This window comes from Acanthopagrus latus, chromosome 10, assembly GCF_904848185.1.
Source record: "Acanthopagrus latus isolate v.2019 chromosome 10, fAcaLat1.1, whole genome shotgun sequence".
Classification (NCBI taxonomy): Eukaryota; Metazoa; Chordata; class Actinopteri; order Spariformes; family Sparidae; genus Acanthopagrus; species Acanthopagrus latus.
The window spans coordinates 3,452,329-3,475,250 of record NC_051048.1 but is presented as its reverse complement, the minus strand read 5'-3'; the positions used below and the strand labels follow the sequence as shown (position 1 = coordinate 3,475,250).

At 41.8% G+C, this 22,922-nt stretch overlaps 1 protein-coding gene across 8 annotated transcripts; it reads right to left on the bottom strand.

Annotated features, from left to right (window-relative positions):
* Window positions 1-525: 525 nt before the first annotated feature.
* On the bottom strand, window positions 526-21,453 carry LOC119026984. 8 transcript variants are annotated; one of them, XM_037111744.1, is made up of 32 exons: window positions 21,369-21,453; window positions 15,544-17,750; window positions 13,828-13,889; window positions 13,399-13,437; window positions 12,976-13,188; window positions 12,330-12,832; window positions 11,179-11,387; window positions 10,814-10,845; window positions 10,093-10,604; window positions 9,706-9,879; window positions 9,363-9,458; window positions 9,219-9,247; window positions 8,846-8,998; window positions 8,619-8,744; window positions 8,405-8,443; window positions 7,947-8,072; window positions 7,730-7,856; window positions 7,485-7,655; window positions 7,370-7,398; window positions 7,040-7,192; window positions 6,671-6,799; window positions 6,324-6,362; window positions 6,096-6,221; window positions 5,877-6,006; window positions 5,244-5,644; window positions 2,277-5,147; window positions 2,068-2,170; window positions 1,799-1,903; window positions 1,499-1,720; window positions 1,279-1,395; window positions 1,074-1,195; window positions 526-984 (listed from the first exon to the last, which is right to left on the bottom strand). In XM_037111744.1, exons 2-32 carry the CDS (start codon window positions 17,467-17,469, stop codon window positions 925-927), a joined length of 9,144 nt encoding a protein of 3,047 aa, XP_036967639.1. In that variant the 5' UTR covers window positions 17,470-17,750; window positions 21,369-21,453; the 3' UTR covers window positions 526-924. The 8 variants fall into 8 exon arrangements, with proteins under 8 accessions (XP_036967639.1, XP_036967640.1, XP_036967638.1 ...); XM_037111745.1 differs by having other exon boundaries at window positions 2,277-5,163; window positions 5,284-5,644; XM_037111743.1 differs by having other exon boundaries at window positions 2,277-5,489; window positions 5,577-5,644.
* Window positions 21,454-22,922: the final 1,469 nt, after the last annotated feature.

Below are 22,922 nucleotides of genomic sequence, written 5' to 3'. Positions count from 1 at the left end.
ACTATCTGAAGACTGGTGGGGAAGGTAGTGAGGTACCAGCTAGACATAGCTGGGCTCACCTCCATGTGCAGTTGCTGGTTCTGGAACCAAACTCCTGAAGAAAAACTCCTTTTCCAGAGTCGCAGGACAACCCTTCCCCAAGAAACGAGAGGGCAGCCTTCAAGTCCCTGAGAAGAATTATAAAGTCACCAGGTGGAACACTTTCCAGGACGCAAACCAAGGAGATCCAGTCCTCCATCGTAGAGGCGACTGCTTGGAGCTGCAGTCAGAGGGCACTGAGAACCTAAGAAACCTGCTGGTGGACGTCAGTGGTGATGGAAGCTGTCAAGGCTTGGTTGTCCCATTGGTCCTTGAAGGCAGCAGACAGGTACCAGGAGGTGAGAAGCCCCTGAAGTCGCTGAAGCAAAAACCCAGATGTGGGAGGAGTTTGGCGAGGCCGTGGGATCGGATTTCCACCTCAAGAGAGTTCTAGCTTTGAGAATCAGATACCTCCATAAAATACAAAAAAAAAGGCCCAGCAATTAGTATATTTTAACCAAATATTCAAACTTTATTTGCACATTTTTTTACATAGAAAATAAAATATAGAGATCCGTATGATCTATTCATATTAGATATTTGTTTACAGATACAAAACTCTGTGGTCCTGACCTGTCACAACACAACAGTCATAAAAAAACATTACAAAATCAGTCAAAGTCGACATGTTTGTTGGAAAATAAAGAAAGAAAACATTCATGTAGAAACAGTACTTACTCAGCAGCTCATCTCTGGCACATGTGGTTCAATAAATCAACCGTTTTTTTTAGTTTTTTTTTTAGGCATGATGTTGTTGTAACCAACTTTAGCAATACTGTAATAAAACCTGCATCCAGATTTTAATTGTTCACATTTTCAGCAAAAATATAAAAAATTCAGTCGGGATCAATCATAGATGGAACTTCTTGTCATCTGTTGTTCCTGTTGAAGCTTCTGATAATGTTTCTGAAAACAGAAGAGGGAGAACACAAAGCGACGTGAGGCCGACTGTGTGTTCTTGTGTGTTTAAATGTCGTGCAGGTGTTTGTGCGTACCTCCAGGTTGTCGTAGTGTCTCCGGCTGCTGCAGTGTGTGTCCTTGGCGGTGCTCTCGGTCAGGTAGAAAACAGAGCAGAGGTTACAGAAATACCCTGATTTAGGGACCACGAACTCCTGACCTGCAGGGGGAGACAGTGAGAGTGAAATGGGGAAAAAAAACATTAGTATTTTGTGTTTATGAATAAATTAGTGTGTGTGTCACCTCGAGGATTGTTGGGTTTGTTTGCCGGCAGTTTGAAGTCAGCAGAGACACAAGGAGACTGAGAACGAGCTCTCTTAGCTTCAGGTCCGACGAGCTCCCTCCTGCGTTTACTCACAGCTGAAGAAGAGACAATAATCCATAAATCACTGAAGCCCTGACGACCACGCGGTCAGATCGGATCAGAAACAAACAACCTCAGTCGCTCCTTTATTTCTTGTACCTTTAATGCTCCTCCTGTCCTCCACACATTCCTCCAGTGTTTGGTTCTCAGCCTGGCCCGCTGCTTCCTCCTCCTCCTCCTTCTTCTTCTTCTTCTTCTTCTTCTGGACGTCACTTGACAACGTAGACGGATCCAGTGACGAGGAGGCATCGAGTGAAGCGGTTCGTGGTTCGTCAGCTGGTTCCTTTTCGCTCACTTTCTTCCCTCTGTTGGATTTTCTCGCTGTGGTGAAAGACACTGACTTGGTACACGAGAATTTCACTTGATGACAAGACTGTATAAAACATGTTCGTGTGTTACCAGCGGTCGGTCTGGTTCTCTTCTCGGCTCGGCCTCTTGTCTCGGTTGTTACATCTTCCTCCACCTCTCCCACCTCGTCTACGGTCACAAAGGTTATACTTTCCTCTAAAACAGGACAAATAAAACAAAAAAAAACTACTAAATTATGTGTCCCAAGACAAAAAGCCACTCGAGCGGAGCCATCATCAAAATCACTGTTTACACCTGCGAGTATAAAACTAACACACCTGTTAAAGTATATTTTTCTGTGTAGACAGAATAACACACACCTGTGTCGTCATCATGTTTTGCAGATCTTGAGGTTTTCTCCGCTTGCTCTTCATCCGGCTTCTCTTCTTCATCACCGCCTGCTTCATCTAAAGTCACCAAAGTCTAAAGACGAACACGAGACATGATCAGCGTCGGCGTTTCTCTGGTCTCTCACAGTGTTTCCCCGTGGCACAATAAAACACTGAAGCGTTCAGATCTGAATCTTTACCTCTGGGTTGAAGGAATCAACCGATTCGTCCTCCTGGAGAAGTGGGCGGGTCTCCAGCGTAGATTGTTCCACGTTCATGTCTTCTTCTTCTTTTTTTTCTTCTTCTACGAACTCGTCCAGAGTGACGAACGTCTGCAGCTCTCCCTCCGTGATCTCCTGAGGTCTTTCCTCTCCGGTTTCATCTGACCCCACCTCATCCAGCGTCACCAGGTCCTTGGAGTCGACCTCCACCTTCTCCTCACTCTCCCTCCCTCTCTCCTTGGACCTCCTTGTTCGTCCACAGCTGCTTCCTCCTCCTTTGCTGCTGCTCCGGCTCCTTCTCTCCCTCTCCTTGGTGATCTGCTTCTCTCTTGTGGCGTCTTGTCTCTTCCTCAGCTCTTCCTCCTCTGCTGTATCGTCAGGGTAATCCTCCTCATCCTCGCTCACTTCGTCCAGGTTCATCAGAGCGCTCGTTGTGTAATTGTTTTCTGCTTCTGGTCTCTCAGTATCACTCTGGGACCTTGAAGGTGATTTGTCGTCTTTCTTTACATCTGTACTCTTCTCATTTCTTGAACCAGACTCTTCAGAAACAGGTGAATTATCTTTTCCCTCCTTTGAATCCTCAACTAACTCAAACAGATCATCTTCCTTAATGGTCCCTCTTTCAAATGCTTCCTCAGCTGTCGTACCGCGTGTTGGCGTGTCTCCTTTTACGGCTGATTCATCGTCTTTTGCCTCATTGTCATTTTCCTTCTTCTCTCTATCGGACTGATCTTCTTCATCGTCTTCCACAGAATCTACGATCTGATACATGGGCTCTTCTTCTTCCTCATTTCTGGCAGATAATGAGAGATATCCATTACTGGAGCTGTCAGAGTGTCCTGATGGGGGCTGATCGTCGGTCGTGTCGTCCTCCACAGAATCAACAATCTGATATGTTGCTTCTTCTTCCTCTGCTACTTTTTCGGCTTTCTTTATCGTGTCTTTGTCCTTTTCAGCTGTTTTGACGTCTTTCTTTGGTCTTCCTCTTCTTCCTTTTCGTCCTCTAGCGGGCCGATCATCCTTCACAGCCTCGTCCTCCACAGAGTCCAATATTTCATAGGTACCATCGTCCTCACTTGCCTCTCTGATGCCAGTCTTCTTAGTTGGAGAGGCTTTCTCCTCTTTCTTTGGTGTTTCTTCCCTTCGTTCCTGTGACTGACCAGCAGGACTGTGCCTCCTTCTCGTTGGGGTGTCCTCTTTGTTTGTCTTCTCGTTGGAAGCATCTTTCTTACCCGTTCTTTCCCTTCTTCCTCTCGTAGTTCTTGTCGTGACGGCTGGTTCCTCCTCAGCAGTTTCTTCTTCCACAGAGTCTAAAATCTTGTAAGTAGCCTCTTCGTCCCTGACAGGTCTTTCAGACACTTCTGTAGGTTTTGATGAACTTTTCTCCTCCGTCTTCCCTCTTGCACTCCTTCTTCGACTTGACCTTTCTGGGGTGGCGACATCTTGAACTGGATCGTCTTCAACAGAATCTACTACCTCATACATCATCTCCTCAGAGCCTCCTGCAGTGGTGTCCATCTTTGTCCGTGTCTCATGTTTTTTAACCGCCTTGTCTTGTTTCTTTGGAGATTTCTCCTTCTCTTCAGTTTTAGATGCTGTGTTTGTGCGGCCACTCCTCCTTGTAGCTCCGTCTTTTCTGACAGTTGTCTCCCCTTTCCTGGTCCTTTCTTCCTTGTTGTCCGTCTCTGGCTGATTCTCCAAAGAATCAATTACCTGGAATGTGTCCTCTTGTTCTGTGGGTCCAATGTCTTCTTTAGATATCTGGTCAATGCCAGTTTCAAGTTTTTGGCTGTCATCTTCTGCTGCAGTCTGATCATCAATTGAATCCAATATCTCAAATGTTTCTTGGTCGATATCAATGTCCGCATATTCAAAATTGTCTTCATTGTCACGGTCTTCATTTGGGAGTCGACCATGAGAATTTTCCACCTCTTCAGGGACTTCTCTTCGGTTTCTATTCTTTGCACATTCTTTGTCCTTTAGAGCTTGTTTGCCGTCTGTGTCTAATACTTGGAAATTATCTTCATCATTTGTCTGCTGTTCTTCACCAACTGCATCTTTAACTGGAGATTTCTCAAGAGATTTATCAACTACAGGACCAGCATCTTCCTCAGACAGTCTCTGTACTGTTGAACCATCATCTAGGACAGGACGACTGTCCTCTTGACCTGTTGCTGCTTGGTCTTCAGTAACACTGTCTAACACTTGGAAAGAACTGTCAATGTCCATTTCACTGTCGTCCTCTGGGCAGGCTCTGCCTTCATCGTCAACACTGTCCAACACCTGATAACCTTCCTCAGGTACAGCTGGATGAGTTTCAGAGCTGCAGCCTCTGTCTCCATCATCCATCTGTTCATCTGTCTGATCATCGAGTGAATCAAGGATTAGGTAGTTTTCAACATCGTCCTCCTCTGCGTGTTTGTCAACATCATCTTCATTCACTTCTTCTCTGCTTTTGCTCTGATCTTTGGGTGTACTGACATCATCATTAACCTCCAGACTCTGGGTTTGGCTCGACTCTTCCTCATGCCCCTGTGACGATGGATGCATCTCTGCTGATGTTTCTACTTTTGTCTCTGACTCAACAGTTTTTGCAGCACTGCCCTCTGCTGACACTGTGTGGTCAGATTTTGCCACTGCGCCCTCTGTGGCTTCAGCTTCTTCTCCAAGTGGCTCCAGATGAGTCTCTATTGATGCCTCGACAGCTGGTGATGTCGTCAACTTTCCCTTTTCACGTTCAGCGGAAGGTGAGTGAGTACAACAACCAGCAGATGTGGCATTTGATGCTTTGGTTGGAGACTTTGTCTCGCTCTGTTGTGTTTTCTGACCAGGTGAGGAAGATGCTTCAGTGGATGTTTCAGTGGATGTTTCAGTAGATGTTTCAGTAGATGCTTCAGCAGATGCTTCAGTAGATGTTTCAGTAGATGCTTCAGTAGATGTTTCAGTAGATGTTTCAGTAGATGTTTCAGTGGATGCTTCAGTAGATGGTGGAGAAGACGAGGAGGGCTCACTGACACTAGCTGAGATCTGTTCACCAGCAGGTGGCCTCTCTGTTCTTGCTCTGGAGGATGATGAGGAGCTATGAGGCTCAGAGCTCAAGACTCTCACATCACCATCAGACTCAGTGACAGAGTCTTTCATGAAGGATTTCTTCCCATCAAAACGACCGTCACCTGTAAAATCTACTTGACCCTGAACGGAGAACAAAGAATCAATCAGTGACTGAAACAACATCCAGTTGCTTTGTTGCATGTGAGTGTGAGGAATGTGCTTTTCTACCATCTTCCCAATGATCAGAGGTGTAACCTCTGCATCTGTTGACTCGGCTGCGACGGATGAATCCTTGGCTAGTTTATAAAAAAAGCAAAAACAACGGGATGTTTTATACAAATTCAAGGATTTTCAATTCGAACGCAATTTTAAATTTGTCTGACAGGACAAATGGACCAAGTATTTAAACATAGCTTGAGAATTTTTTACTCAATAAGCTACTGGGATTTTATGTAAAAATAATTAAATAACACTTTATACATTATAATATACGGCACATTCTTGTGTGTTTCCTAATCAAAGACTTACGTGGTGATATGATATTCTGACTGTTTGGTACTTTCAACCTGACGACTTGGTGTCTGCAGGGTTGTTTGAGGAGACTGTACCAAACACCAAACCGATCAGCATCACGAACTGACTCAAACTCTATAAACACCTGGAACACACAAGCACACACACACATGAGACTAACAGGAGGAGTTTTAAAAAGCAACTTCAACATTGTGCACTTGTGGTTGTTCATACCTTGTTGAGGAGAGGCAGGTAGTTCCTGACGGAGCCAAAGTCTTTCACGGTTTTCCTGACGTTCTTGGCCTCTTTAGCTAAAATGTTGCTGATGAGAACAACTTTCTCTCCATCATCAACCACAGGCTGCATCCAGAACAGGAAGCGAAGATCCAAACCAACAAATCAACAAGAGGACAGACATTTTTTTTTTTGAGGAGGAATCAAGTGTGTGTGAGTTTTACTTACAGCCTCCATCAGCTCCATCAGGGATTTATAAAACCCAAACTAAAACAGAAACATGAGAGCAGGCCGTGTTAAAACACCAAGACAGGACAACAACACATTAGAAAAACAAACACTTTAATCCAACTGTTAATTATCGCTTTATAAATAAGTTCACCTCATTCCTCGTTACACATATTTAAATGATCTTAGTGTCATCATCAGTACATTATTGAGTCCTCTGAAGCAGACAACAATATTTAGCTATTGGGTGGATTTATAATCAGGTTCCTTTTGATAAATAAGCATGTTTTTACTGGAAAGTTTTAGCTGTTTTCCATCAATATAAACAGTGTTGTGTGCATCCTTACTGGCGTCTCTGCACTGAAGCTGGATACAACATGGAAATGGATTTTAGACCCTTTGAAAAACATGCCATTTTTCCCCTTGACTTCCATTATTTTGCGCACAGCCTCCACTGTTGGCATCTGGACGAAGGCCTGAGAATAAAACAAAGGATTAATGCAGCTTTGTGTGTACTTGTTTTATTATTTCACATCCGTCAACGTGGTTAAAATAAGTCTGGTGAGCATCATATACACACAGAATCTATATAAAACAAAACTCTCAAGATAAATGACGCAAGGGATGTTAAGTGATTTTTTAAAATGACCTTAAAAACAAATCCAGATGTTACATAGCTCGTCTTTACAACAGTGTATTTATAACCTGCTGCTCACCACGCAGGCCTGAGGAACAACATAGATGTTGTCAGTTTTACGTTGAAACCCCAACGGAACCAGCAGCTTGGTGATGTTATCCTCTGTGTAGTAGCCATCCTGGTACTTCGGCAGTCCAGTTATGAGCAACAACTTCTTGTCATTTGTAAAAGACTGATTCAAAATAAAGACAGAGAGGGAGAAGAAGAGTAGTGTTAGCTGCAGGTCTGACAATACTGAGTCAAACTGTCAAAAGGTCTTCTTCTCTTTTTATAAAAACAAAAACTGAGTTCAGTTCATATCTTTACAAAAGCTACATGTGTAAACACTCTGTGATTTGAGGAAACCTACTTTTTGGTTGTTTTCCCAGTCGACGCACTCTGTGACAGAGAGACACAGAAAATGTAAAAAGAAAAGAAAGACACAGATAAAAGTATAACCACAGTGTCTGTCTTGGATTTCTTACCTATTCTGTTTGGATCCAGGTGTTTTTCTACCATCTCCCCAACAGTCAGCAGGGTAACTGCAGTCGCTGCCGGCTGCTTTTCGCTCACCGCTGCAGCTTTTGGCTCAGTTGTGACAGATTCATCCTTTACTGATGCTGCATCTGTTCGACTCTTCGTCGTCGTCTCAGGATCTACAAAAGATCACATTTGATTAAGAATAATGACAGTGTTTCATTTCATCAGTCCTCAGTCTCCCAACACTTACTTATTATTGTACAGCTGCTGTCTGGTGTTTTCAGCCTGTGGACTTCATGTCCAAACTCCTGTTGGACTGGACTGTACCAAACTTCAAACCGATCAGCATCTTCAACAGACTCAAATTCTATAAACACCTGAAACACACAAGCACACACATGCATGACAAGTAAGAGGAAGAGGAAGAATGTTTTAACGCCACTTAAACACACGTGTTTTTTACCAACCTTGTTGAGGAGAGGCAGGTAGTTCCTCAGAGAAAACATTTCTTTCAAAGCTTCTCTGAGGTTCCGGATGTCACCCGGTGAAATGTTGTTGATCAAGATCGTTCTCGGACCGTCATCAACCAAAGGCTGCATCAAGGACAGGAAGAGAAACACCCAAACCAAAGAGTTAACAAGAGGACACAGACACAAACAGCTGCACTGCTTGTTACACATGTGATGTAGAGTATGTATGTACAGAAGATGTCTGGATATCTGCTGCCTTCCACTCAGTGTGTACTCACTTCAAATCACTTTCATTTAACAACCCTGGGTCATGGCTAGGGGTGTTAAATGAAAACTCAATGAACAATTAACCATTATATTGGAAATTGGAGATCTGTTACTTGGTAGTAAGCGTGTGTGTGTGTGTGTGTGTGTGTGTGTGTGTGTGTGTGTGTGTGTGTGTGTGTACTACTTACAGACTTCATCAGCTTCATCAGCGATTTGTAAAAACCAAGCTGAAAACAGAAACAGAGAAGGTAAGATACTAGCGAGGGGAGATACAATACAGGTCAAAATCAGCTTTACACAATCTGCTGCTTTTAATAAACATGCATGTTTTTAACTTGAATAGTTAATCTCTGCGTTTGTTGGCACTTCAGTCAAAACAGTGCCCACGGTGTTCACGCTCACCGGGTTCATTTCAAAGCTTTGGCCTAGAACACGGAAACCGAGTCGAAACCCTTTGAAAAACAGGTTTTTCTTATCGTCACTCAGTACATCACGCTCTACCATGTCTGTCGACATCTTGACGAAGGCCTGAGAGGAAAACCAGAAACAAATATGGGTTACTTTTATTTAATCCCTTTTAACCACATCCTTAATGTGGTTCAAATGAGTCTCATAAAACTAATGTGTACCATTCTTTTCTGAGGAATGACGTAGATTTTGTCATATTCGTATTTAAATCCCAGTGGCATGAGCAGTTTGGCAAGGTCATCCTCCGTGTAGTAGCCATCATAATACGCCGGCAGTTTACTTATGAGAAACTCTTGATCTCGGAGATGATAAAACTGCAAAAAAAGGAGCGAGATGAGTTAGTTTGTCATACAAGATTAGGACAAGTGAATGTATCAACAGCATTTACACACCGAGTAAACTCTTCTGTTTTTATCAACACAGTAGTTGACAAATGTTCAATTGGGAAAATATAAAACGTACAATTATTACAACAATAAACTTGTCAAAACAGTTTCAGAACAGAATTATCTCCGACATTAATTTATATCTTACATTTGGTGGGAAGGAGAGGTTGAAGGATGCTGTAGAAGAGAGAAACAGAATGTGTGAAGAGAAAAAAAAAGAGAGAACTGTTGTGAAAAATTATGATCAAGTGCAGATTTTTGTGACGAACAGTCTCTTTCTTGGATCTCTTACGTATCATTTGTAGAAACAGGTGTTTTTCTAGCATCTCCCCAGTGGTCAGGCTCGCTGGTGCTGCATCCATTTGGGTTTTAACTGCAGTCACAGGATCTTTAAATAAGATGTACAGAAATTGAGAATAATGTTCTGTGTAACTGTTGTTTGTAATGACTTGCAGGTAAAATGGAGGAGCTGTAAATAATCCTATGGAAATTGTTTTATACAAGTTTCATTAAGAAATTAAACAACCCTGATTCGAAAACGATCGGGACATTCTGATTAAGATGTTAAACATGTTTTACAGTCCTCGCATACCACATTTAAAGTGACTTTGTCATCCATCCAGCGTCCAACATACCATTTTGCTTTGTTTCTGTCGACAGGGTCTCACTGGTTGTTGGTCGAGTCCCACAAGGTTTGTCTTCTGAATTTTCTGGTGCAGCACCTGTAGCTGAAGGCTCTTCTAGCTTCTCCCCAGTGGTCAGACTCACTGGTGCTGCATCCATTTCTGTCTTCACTGCACTCACAGGATCTTTAAAGAAGATAAACAGAAGTATTGAGGAAGTATGAAACTGAACGTGTTGTTTGTAATGACAGGCTTGCAGGTAAGTTTAGTGCTTTTCAATTGAAAAAGAACTTAAACAAAATTCCAAAACATTTGGGACATTCTGATTAAGATGTTTAACATGTTTTACAATCCTCACGTCACATTTAAACTTTGTCATTCATCCATTTTCCAACATACCATTTTGCATCATTTTAGATTCTGTTAACAGGGTCTCACTGGTTGTCGGTTGAGTCACACAAGGTTTGTCTTCTGAATTTCCTGGTACAGCACCTGTAGTCGATGGTTTTTCCCCTTCGCCACGAGCACCACTTCCAACTTCCATGGGCTCCGCTGCCTTTTCCTCAAGCTGCATATGTTCTGTGTCTTCAGCATCATTGTCATGTTTTGCTAGATCTTTAGATTCAAAAACTGTCACCAAGTTTTGGAGCTGTCTTGCTTTCACCGTTTGAGATATCCGCTTTGTTAAGATCTTTTTCACTTTGAGGCCCAAGACTTGCGAGTTAATGACAGCCGTTCGTGATTTAACTGAGCCTACAGTTGGAATCTTCTGAGTGGTAGGTTTCCATGTTGTAGCTGTTTGGGCTCCAGAGGCTGAAGGTCCAGGTGAACCGTAAAGTGGATGCACGTTAGGAGTAGGAAGAAGAACCTTTCTAGAGGGAAAGGTGGATGTGACGGCTCCAACACGTTTTCTGTGAAGATAATAGAGTAATATTGGTCAATATCAATGTAAAGTATCAAGGCAATTATAGACATTTCTGAATATATGAATTGTACTTCTTCTTACTGAACATGCAAATTCAGAAAGCAATTGAATATTTATACTGATACACTGACAAAATAAGATACAGTACAATGAACCAACCTCTCAGTTGAAAAGAGGTCTGGAAAGTAATCTTACTTTTTAGGAGGCCTCTTCATAGAAACAGTCGACTGTAAACAAACACATTGAGATATGCTGTGTTAGATTAATCTGATAATTGACAGCTTTACCACACTACAACAGACAATTAGACAATCTGAACAAAAATACAAAGAAAAACACAAACCTAGACCAGATAAAACTACTGTAACGGGTTCTGATCTAAAGGTGTGAGGAAGAAAAATATGTACAGTGTCCCTGCAATTAAATATAATTTAATATTTAGGCTTTGAACAAAGCTTTATGTGGATACATTTATGACATCAATACACAAAAAATGACAGTTTACAAGATGATAAAATAGTTGCCCAATTTCCCTGGCATACAGGTGCATAAACACCAACCTTAGTTTTTGTGGCAGAACTTGCCTCGCTCTTCTTCTTCAGGCCGGGCTTTCCTTTAGAGGGCTTTGCAACAGACTTTTTCTTTGCTTTGGAGGAGGATGAGGAAGAGGAAGAGGAAGACTTCATCTTGGCGAGCTCCGCAAGTAAAGCAGGGGCCAGAGTTCTGACCATGGTCTCCAGGTCAGACTGTGTTGACAGAGAACGGACAGCTAGGGAGACCGAGAAGGAAAAGGTGTCAGAAAAATTGTATTTTGGTGGTTTCGTACCAAGTCTCTATCATAGGAGGAAGACTAAGACCAAGGAGAACCATCTTTGTATATCACATACAATCATACAACGTAATAAAACTGGTTCTCTCATTCTCATCACTGGGCAGTCAGCGTACAGCACACAGAGGATACCAATGCGAGCGTGGGGAGAAGTTGTAAACTCCATATAGAAAGACCTTGCCCAAGACAGGATTCGAACCACCAGGACCATCTTGCCGTTAGGCAACAGTGCAAACTAACGCGCCATCGAGTATTGCAGAATATTCAACTGTTAAACTCTTTCATGTTGGCAATCGTCAGCCATGGCCCCCCAAACAGCACAATGTGCCTTGCCACATGTTAAAAACTGCTCAGAAGCCAGAAGAACTTTACAGAGCTCACAGTGTGGACCTGGCTTCCAGATGCCCCAGATCTCAATAGGATCAAGCACCCAGAACAAGTTCAATCCATGGAGGCCCTGCCAGGCAACCCACTGGACTCCAAGGATCTGCCACCAACACCCTGGTGCCACACACCTCAGAACACACCAGGGGTCTTGTGTTAATGCCTCAGAGCCAAGCACGATCTACAGTGGATCCTCCAAGGATTAGACATCCAGCAAAAGACAAGATGCTTGACCAGACTGGGATCTGGTAAATCTGGAGTCCACGTTGATGCCTTGAGCTATTTGTAAAATCCTTCAGCTATTCCTGAGCAGTCCAGTTCCATGTACTTTGGTGTCACAGTGTTTGGGTTGGTGGTGCCTGTCAAGTGGGAACCATATAAATGCACTGTCTGAAAATGATCAATAACGTTCCCTTCAACTGTCAGTAGTAATGTTGCGGTTTAAATTAAAAGCGATTAAAAGCGCGAAGGTCTTAAAATGGTTGCAATTTCTCAAACCTGATTTTTTCAGTAGTTTCTTAGCCAGTATTTTTGCATTGTTTGGCTTCTTTTGTTGAAGGGTATATCCTTCTCTGGATGATTGGCTCTCACGACTCCCCCTTGGTGGTGAATTTCTCTCTTCACTCCTCCTCGGTGGAAATCGTCTCTGGGTAACCCTCCTTGGTGGCGATCGTCTCTCATCAACCCTCCTTGGAGGCGATCGTCTCTCGTCAACCCTCCTTGGAGGCGATCGTCTCTCGTCAACCCTCCTTGGTGGCGTTCGTCTCTCATCAACCCTCCTTGGTGGCGTTCGTCTCTCATCACCCCTCCTTGGTGGCGATCGTCTCTCGTCAACCCTCCTTGGTGGCAATCGTCTCTTCTCATATCTCCTTGGGGATGATCGCCTCTCATCTTTTCTCTTCGGTGAGGATCGTCTTTCAGAGCTCCTTGAACGTGACTGATAGTGGAAGGAGGTCAGGTCATCATACCAAGGGGAGTGAGAACGAGACCGTGACCGAGACCTGGTGAAAGTATGGTTACAAGCATCTTATAATTCCATTAACTGAAACACACTTGTTACCGATAATTTCAAAACCTGGTGGGGAGAGGCATCTGTTCTATTCACCTAAGTTATTCCTCATAACTGAATTTATGTGTGACAGACCTGTGCTTGTATCTGGAACTTTGTGGCGAACATGATGGGCTACTGCGTCGCTCCCTTCTACCCTCCAAGGCATGATGGTAAGGGGGACTGGACGAGCGGGAGTGGGAATCAGAATGGGAGCGAGAGTGACTCCCATGCCCGGTTCTCGGCCGACTATGCTGGGCAGTCGGTGCAGAGGTCGAGGTTGAGAGCTTGGCATCTTTACCTGCAGCCCTGAAGAGAGCAATGCACAAAAAGGACAATACTGTCTTTGAACCGTCACTGGACATAACTAATGTTGTGGTCCACCAACTGATCTCCATTGTGTCTGAGTACGAAGGTGGCAAGTTCTGGACATGCTTAAAAGGCAGATTGAAAAAGGGGTAGTCCGCTTTTACAAAACATGCAAAATCAATATAAACAGTGTCTTCTAACGAAATTTACCTGGGCGCAACTGCTATCTCCCCATCCCAGTCAGGGTATCTGTGGAAAAAAGAACAATACAAACACAACTTGTAAAAGAGCAAATAAGCCACTCACTGTTGTGAAAGTCAAAAACAGTAGTATTTAGATGATGCTTCTAAAGGTCAACTGACATAAGAGAAATTGGATCATTCTGCAGAACTCAACTAAAAAACAACAACAGGAGATTTCTTGAAGAACACAAACATTTTACGATGTCTGTTTCATGGTCCACAAGCCTTCCAACAATAGTGGTTTTAGTAGGCAATGAGCTGTGGCATCACTTTTTCTGTCCAGTATTTTGGCACATCCATGGTGGGCAATTCCCCAACAGTATTATATTGAATACAAAAAATTAATTCTGATAAACAAGATCTATAAAAAGGGAAAGTTAAAAACAAAAAGACTGACTGTTTTCGAAGACAGCTGCAACTCTCAAGGTGAAGGTTGGTGTTCTGGTGGGAGATCCAATCCTAGTAGTCAGAATCACAGACAAAGCATTTAGATAGGACTCACTGTCATCAACACTGCCACCAGCTTCAGTATCCCAACTACTACTGACAACACAGATATTATATTCTACATTACAGAAGCATTAACAAGTTCCTTTAATCTCAGAAGTTAACATTCACAAAAGCACGACACAACAGATTTCTTTAAATCTTCAGCCAACAGCATTCATCCAAAAAACAAACACTTTTGCCCCAAGTAAGGAGCAGACAGGGGAAAAGTTCAAGCTTAAATCATGGCTTTGCTATTGTAAAAACACTTGACACATGGACAAAATCATACAGGTGACACAGTACATTGTCAACTCGTTCCTCTGTAATCACAGCCGACTTTACAGTCAACTTGAGTTTGAGGGTAACAAGTCCTTGAAATGAAATATAAGCAATACAGGAGTGCTAGTTACAGACAAGTTTTTTCAGTCTAGTGAGGTATCATGACATTTCCTGAGATTTGGTGAAATTCCTTAAGGTTCTGCAGAGGTGAAAGGTATGGATAAGGACAAAAAGATGAGACATGGAGTATATTCAGGAAGATAAAGAAACTAGGGACTGGAGGAAAAAAACGTGTGTTTTTTAAAAAATCCACAAATGTGTTAAAGCCATTGTCCTAAAAGGGGGAAAATAACCAACAAGTCAAAAACATCCTAAATCTCTGCTGAATCTAGAGTACTTTCACTAAAATACATACAAAATACAAAATACATTCACTAAAAAAATTTTAAAAACTGAATATACAATGTGGGACAAAGTCCCCTCCCCCCAACAAAAAATTGGGTCTGAAGAGAAGCAGCCTTCTTCTGTTATCCTCTGCTGTGCAAATTCTTCAGATATGCTGATTCTTCCTTGTCACGTCCTCAAAGCGCTTGGGTCAGTTCTCAGTAACATTCTCAGATATTAACAGCATTTCACAATTTTATATTGCAACAGTCATATAGCATTGTAACTCTGGCATTGGCCATTACACATCAATGATTTCTTCAGGTGAACTAGACAATGATCTTCTAGACAGGTTTGAAATCATTCAATCCAAATGTAAATCAGTCATTGCAATCCTGAATCACAAACTGAATATCAGAAACATCTTGTGTTTACAATCTCTCACAAAGTTTACAATCAAAGCTTGTTTTGACTTGTAACATAAATTACGTTACAGGCTCCTTACAAGAATTTCATAACTAATCACTGATCCAGTAGAAAACAGTATTTTACACAAATCTCTTCAAATAGGTTGTTTAACACCTTTGGGGAAGCAGTAGTTCAGTCTATGGTGACCTGGCAGGGCAACTAGCTGCTGGCCGGCTCAAGTCGGGTACAAACCAGTCAGTATGGAGTCTGGACTTGTGGCTGGAGAACCCCTTACTGCTCAGAAAAAAAATGCGTAGAAGTTCCTGTTAGTCCATCTTTGAGTGAAAAAATGTAATATCCAAAGAGGGGTTAACCAAAGTTAGCCCTTTTGTTGGATATTTAAAGAACATTAATTTCGTACAATTCATTACACCCACACGAAATAAAAAATGAAACACTTAAAATTGACACTTTACAATCAAAAAGACCAACAATTTAGATATTGAAAGAAACAGATAAAGCTGGAGAGAACTGAGTGCATTCTTCCACTCACCTTCATTTGAGTACAATCTTTGAAACACAGAGAACAGGTATGTGGAAAGATTCTTGGTGAGGCAGCTGCATAGTCCTGCATCATGGCCAGTGTTGGCAGACCCTTGAAGACTGCCACGTTTGCTGGAGGCTGCCAGTGAGAAGTCGGCATCGTAGTGTGATTGAAGCTCATCTGGGCTGAGATTGGCTGAGGCAGAACTGGCGGAATAACAATGTGTTGCGAACCACCAGGGATGAACACCGGATATTGCATGGCCCTTGTGGCATCGGTGATGCCAGGTACGCCAGCAACGGGGGGAATTGCCGCAGAAAAAACTGGAGGCCACATCACTTGTCCTGCCTGCGAAACCAGCTGCTTCGGCGCCTGCTGCTTCTCTTGCTTTGATTGTTCATCCACTGGTTGCTTCTGCATCTGCTGCTGATTCTGCTGCTTTTTCATCTGCTCAGCGAATGTTGAACCCTGACTTCGGGTTTTAATCTGATCTTTAGTGCCACTGTTGTCATTATTGCCAATGAGAACAAGGCCAGATCGTCTAGGATCCACACCATGAAGTAGATTAGTGGGTGGTTGGGTTTTCGACACCGACTGGTGATTGGATGTTGATTCTTTCGAAGTAACAGGTTCGGAGACTTCAGACCTGACAACTCTGAGGTCTGTGTCTTTCTTTGGCACAGAAAAAAGCTTGAGGAGTGTTTGGAGGGGCTGGCTTGGTTGCGTCTGCAATCGTTTGGTCTGATCATGGCTTGGGGTAGCACCAAAGCTCAGTGCTGAACTGTCTGAAGAGCTGCTGACAACAGAGCTCGCTTGATGGCGGGAAGGACCCAAGGCACTGCTTTTCACTTCGGCTGTATGTTTTTGTAGGGGTCCTCGACTGTTTTTACTAGTATCACAAGTGTCCATCTGCAACATATTTCCACCCCCACCACTGTTTGCTTTACTGCCACTGCCACTCTCATTTCCAGCCCCTCCTGTATATCTGCCAGTATGTCCATAGTCAATCACTTTAGTTGGCTGGAGAACAGCGGACGTGATTTCTTCCGGGCGCATCGCTGACCCCCAAGAAGTGCTTAAACTGTGACTGTCCTTTCCACACACATTTCTGGTGGGCTGGGGATCAGGGTAAGGTTTTGATTGCCCTGCAGCTGTAGCCCTCCTGGCCTTCTGGAGACGGATTTGCCGCAAAATGTATGGCATGTTCTCTCGAGTCATCTGGTCATCAGGGTAAGAGATGAGATGTTCCAAGTCCTCTTTTTCAAGTCCAAAGTTTTGAATGATGTTAACAGCGGATTCAGATGTATACTTGGATTTACTGGACTCTTTAGGGGCTGCAAGTTTGTTTGGCACTGGACAGTCTTCACCACCTAATCCCGGAATGGACTGTAAATCATGCTTGGATGATGAATACGATTTAGAATCATTGGCAGTGGGCTTTTTGTAGTTCAACAACCAGTCCCAGGAGTTTCTGCCACTTTCAACATCAGAAGGTCTTTGTCCTAGAGAGGAAGAGGCTGAGGACATTGGGTGGGAAGCCATCTTTGCCCTTGAGGAGCAAAACTCATTCCTTTGAAGGCTGGTACAACCAGTGCCCTCATCTATGGACTGATGCATGTGTTCGCCAAAAGGGTTCACCTCCTCTCTGGCACTGCTAATATGCATCTCAATAGTTCTTTCTCTATTCTCATCCATTATGGTCCTTCTCTGGTCAGGCCCATAGTTCATCGATTGAGACATCGACAATGAGAACAATCCTCTGGTGTTGTCAGGAATAGCAGAAGAAGGTCCAGAAGTACTGAAACTGGATTCAGGTCTGAGATGAGGGGATGCCCTCCAAGGGTTCGATTCCACCTGTCGACCGTGGCGTTCATACTGCCCCTCTGTAGAACTTTGGTTCTCAGCCTCAAAGGGGTCATACAGTTGATGGGACATTGTGTTTGCTGTCTGCAGTAGGTTAAGGAGATTGATGGCTGAGGAGCTGGAGGGTAAGGAGGTGTTGTAGGTTTTTTAGGGAGCAGGTGTGTTGTACTTGCCAACAGCAAGAGCTGCCAACAGTGAGAGTGTTCTTGATCTGCGTCAGTGCTAACTGGGCTTTCAGTTGAGCCAGCCACAAGGAGACAGCCTGGTGACCGATCAGGAGCCCTCCAAGTAGATGGTTTGTTAGTTGCCCTAAAACAGGAAAAGTGGCACAACGCTCCGATCACAAAGAAAAGCTGAAAAATCGAAAAACAAAGGAAGGCGTTATTAGATCTCAGCTTCTCCGATGGGTAAAATCCATTATGTGGAAGGTTGTGTATTGAGATTCCTCTCTGCTGCCTCCTGTGGATACACATTCACATTCTTTTATTGGTCTCCTGGTCTTCACTAGCAAGAAAGAAACAGAGAAGGCAAAAACAAAGTACAGATAAAGAGATAACAATATACACAATGCCTTGCAACAGCAACAGGCTAGTCATGCAAAATAATGTGCAACTTAAGTGTAGGGCCTGATATGAACACCCAAGTCAAAGTGTGGGTAGGTGTTACGGTAAACAACACATCTCAAATACCACAGTCAGAATAATAGCTACCTTGGCGGCACTTATCACAGCCCCGATATGTCTTCTCCAATCGTTCAGCTGATGGCAGCGATGGTGGCTTACACACCAGCCTAACAAAACACCAACTGCCTGCAGAAGCCAACTTCTTCCACAGTGAGTCTAACCACACTGATTGGCAGTGTAATAGGCTGGTCACTGTGGATCAGCCACTCACACTTTGTCCCCTAGACTTTTGTTAATATTAACCAAAACCCAAATCTGCAAAAAGACAAAAGGATAAAGTCAAGCTTTTGTTGTAAATTACCTCTATCTTTTAGAGATTACTTTTTAATTTTAGGGATTAAAAAGTGGATTTATGTTCACTCCTGGTTATCGAACTGACTGCAGCAGCAACCAACTGAGGTGAGTGTGTTTTGTAATGTCGACTGCTGACAGGAGCAGGAAGGGAAAGTACTTTACTTCGTGAAGGTAATATTAAAAGGGAGGGAGAGAGGAGAGAGTCTGTGCTGATTGCTGACTTCAGTCAGAGTCTGACCCGTATTCAAACATTCAGATATATTAATTGTGCGAGCATTACAACACCAAAGATTTTGCTGACAAACTCAAGCAAGTAAGACACCATAATTCCCTTCACTGGTTGTGAACACACCATTTAATAAACCACCATTGCAGATGGAAATCTATTTGATGTGAATCAGGCACAGACGCTCAAGGACAACATAACATTTTAAAGTTTTATTTATTTTACATTCAGTCTCGTTTGCCGACTTCTTCTTCTTTCTTTGACTCTCTCCCTGAAGAAGTCATAGCGAAAGACGACTGAGTGAAATGAGCTGGTTACCTTGAACGCTGGTAGTAATGGAAGTACACAACTCAACAAAACATTTATACACACACGCACATAGAAAAAATTGCAGTCGTCAGCTGTTGGATAATTTAATATAAAAATCGTACATAATTTATATTTAAAAAAAGGTGCAATATGTAAGAAATGGCCACCTGTTAAATAGATACCCAAAGCAATCTAAGGATTTCCTAACTTACTACTTCTAACTATAGTTGCCATTAGCTATTTCGCTCAGTTAGCGGTGCAGATAGCTGCCCAGACCGCGAGTTCAGATCGCTAGCACAGGAGCTTTGAACCAGGACATGATGGTTCACTTGAGTAGATATCTGTGACAAAGTACACAGACATCCTGATAACTTCATAACTGTTATTTGCATTCTGTTGATAATTTTAAGTAATTCTAGGATGTTTCTAACTAAAATTCTTACATATTGCACCTTTCAAAATGCCTATCATCAAGTCAGAAACAGGACATCATGATAAATAAAATAAAACATGAGTGTGGAATAAGATATTGTTAGTAAACACTTCAAAAATGTACCACTCAACACGTCTTGACTTAAAGGAGACCTATAAGACTTTTTCATCTATTTCCCTTTTCATCAATGTTTAATGTAGGTTTTTGTGCATATAAAAAAGGTCAAAGTCTGCACCGACAGAAAATACTGTGCCTGAGAAGCCTTGAAAGTAGCGCCACATCTAATTTTGTGACCTTGTGACTCGAAGATATCTCTGCCATCAGCGCTACATTGTTGCTGCTGATGTTAGACGGACTGGAACTAACAGATATAAAATGTCACAACAAGCGTGTTTGCAGGATTTTTCAGAGAGGAAAGTTTTACTGGAGAAGGGCTTGGTTTTAACTTATAGATATTGTAATACAAACAAGGCTAAGAAAGCACATTTCAAAATGTTACATAAAATATAACCTGGTACTTTCTTGTTGATGTGTTTACAGATGTTGATATGATTTGTACCTTTTGTCGTAGAAGTATAGAAACAATCTCACAACTTTCCTTGACTGAAATAACCAAAATCTTCTGGAGAGACATGGATCTTACATTTTTGAGCCTAGTAACACTATGTACTGTCTTAACCTTAAAGATATTGTTGATCACTATTATAAAACAGATGATAGCAATCTTGAGTGTGTGATCAACTTCATCAACATTTTCACTCATAAACAAAAATTCCCCATGTTGCTTCCCAAATTTTCACTTTTAGTACAAAACTATTCACCCTAAAACCTGTACAATCATATCTTTATTGATATATAAATGTACCCATTTGTTTTAAATGATTTGTTGAACATATATGCATTTGTATTCTCCTGATTTGATGTTGTTAATGTTGCAGTATTTTTGCTTTTCGCATGTGCTACTGTTTGTGTTGCCTGAATTCTTTATAAGTTGTTCTTTTTTTTCCAATAAAAAGGTTTGGATTTGTGACCAAAAAATGCAGCTGGGGATAAAAGGGCATCTCAGATAGAGGTAGAATAAAGGGACATATGAGAAAACAAATATGTTTTTGATAGGGCTGTCAAAGTTAATGCTCTGTAGTTTGCGAAATCAGGAAACCATAGAGCAATAATTGTGGATGGCAGAGAAAACACAAACCTCCTAGAGTATAAATTGATAAAGAAAATGGCAAGTTCAGCTTCAGAGACCTGCCAGATGGTTCTCTCAATAAGAACAAGGTTATTTGCATTTACTATCAATGTGAAATGAGTCACCACCGGAGTACGTCCAGTCTCAAATACCACTTGTTGGCAGACCAAACTGTGCAGCTTAAAACGGAGATGCCTGGACAACTGTACATGAGACAAACTTCATTTTTTGAGCATGCATTAACTCTGAGGTTATTCTGGAGAATATCCTGGACAAGATTGCAATAATAAACATACATTCCTATAAAATAAGCATATTTGTCCACTTTAAAACCTGAACAATATATTTAGAGCAGATATTAACAGAAATCTGCTTAATTTGTCTCCTGAGACCAAAGATGAAATGAGTGTAATGAGTCTTGTTTTCTCAGCTGGATCACATCAACACATTTTCTCTCTATAACAATACAGAATACAACATGCTGTGTGGATAAATGTGGTACTAAAATCAGGTAAATCTGTGATATTTAACAGATTTGAAGTTTAAAACGTGGTTTACCTGTTTGAGAACAGCGACAGGCCTGAGCCACATCACACAATAACACAATGTCACAATAACACACAACCACAAAATCCTAAAAACATTGTGAGAAGTGTGTGTTTTTAGCTGCTCGCAGGTCAAACACTGGCTGAACTAACTTCATGTGCTAACTCCTCGCCTGGTACTAACGAAGTCTTCAGAAAAGTCCCGGTTAAAACCAACATTCAGAGCAGATATCAAGGTAATAAATGCGTCAGATTCCTCTCGGTGTCTTATAACTACAGATCTGTAACATACCTCCCGTTATTCGTGTGTTATCTTGCAGCTGTGAGGAGCTGGGAGTCATTTTCGTGCTGCAGTCTGGAGGCCATCTTTAAACATCAACACAGGAGGGAAGACTTCCGGTGTAAGAGTCCGGCCTTCAGAGTAAAAGCACGATTCATTGATCCATTGAACCAGTCTTGTGCTCAGATCTTCTGGTTGGAGGCAGTTTTGTTTACATCAGTTTTGTAATTAATAGATATCACCTGCGCTCCCCCAGTCATTTCTGAAATGTTAAGTTCAAATATGCATCTATTGTCTATAAAATATTAGTTAGTTTAGTTTGTTTTTACTAAGGGATTTGTTGATATCTTTTTTCACTCCATGAAACTGAAAGTATTATCCACAGAAATTTAAAAAAAACTGCGCTTTTGCTCCTCTTAATGTTGTTAGACATCATTCTTACTGCAGTCTGAGACCCACTCTCCAATTTGCTAAAACTTTTATTGTATTATTATATTATAACGTAACCATAGAAGGTAGTTGTCATCAGAATCATAATCATAAATAGAATACTTTATTAATCCCCGGAGGAGGAATTGTTTTTGTTCCAGATGCTCCGATAAAAGTAGAAATAGAAATATAGCATGAATGGAAACAAGAGATAAAGATATAAATATAATAGTAGACAATAAAATATTAGACGATAAAGAATAAGAAGAAGACAATCTCTAGTATTCAATGTATCGTAAAATACACATATATATACATATATAAATATATATAGCCGTTTGAGTCCGATCATCAGAGGGAGGAATTGCAGTATTGCCTGCAACTTCGACAGCAGTTAGTGTTTAATGATAACTGGTAATTATTGCCGTGATTTTAAAGGGAATGATCATGTATGAAGAAATCACAACATGTATTACTCTGCACCATTTAACTGAATCACTGTAACCACAGATTGAAGAATGAAATCATGTAACCAAAATAAACAACTTCTATTCTATTCTTTAAAAAAAAAGCATAATATAATGGGATATGGGATATATAAAGAGGGAACCTTGGTTCTTTAGAAGACTAAGGTCAGAGTTATCAAAAGCACACAGTGTATTCTGAGGAATACACCTGTGTTTTTTTGTTATTTTTTAATTATCAAGGACAGAGAGAAGGAGCTGCTGTGTCAGGCACGACTGTGTGCAGCTGTTGTTATGAGGAAGAAGAAGAAGAAGAAGAGGGGGAGTTCCAGGGAAAAATGCCCGTGTAAGAAGAGGTGAGGAAGAGTCAGGACTGGATGAGACTGAAACAATGACAGAACGGGGTATTTCCTCTCCAGATCTTATGTTTAGTGTAGGTCTATTGTTCATGGATATTGGACATGGACAGTGAACATATTAGATTATTCACATTTAGATCACATTGGTGTCTCCCCTTAAAAAAACCCTGCACAAATGAAGCAAAGCTACTAAATGCTCGGTCTATATAAAGTGTATTGTGATACAGTGATGGCAGAAGAAAGTTTAATGCAATAAAAACATCCAATGCAATAACATAATTGCACTTGAGGTAATGAAACTGGGTGGTGGGTAC

What these genes read in the sequence shown, in the direction of transcription:
- LOC119026984 (XM_037111738.1), bottom strand. Translation starts at nt 17,469, where the DNA reads ATGTCCCATCAACTGTATGACCCCTTTGAGGCTGAGAACCAAAGTTCT. An exon ending in CCTGTTTCTACAAATGATAC is followed by an intron (nt 9,248 to 9,362) that starts GTAAGAGATCCA and finishes TCTCTTCTACAG; the next exon opens with CATCCTTCAACCTCTCCTTC. An exon ending in GCTTCAGTGCAGAGACGCCA is followed by an intron (nt 6,363 to 6,670) that starts GTAAGGATGCAC and finishes TTTCTGTTTTAG; the next exon opens with TTTGGGTTTTATAAATCCCT.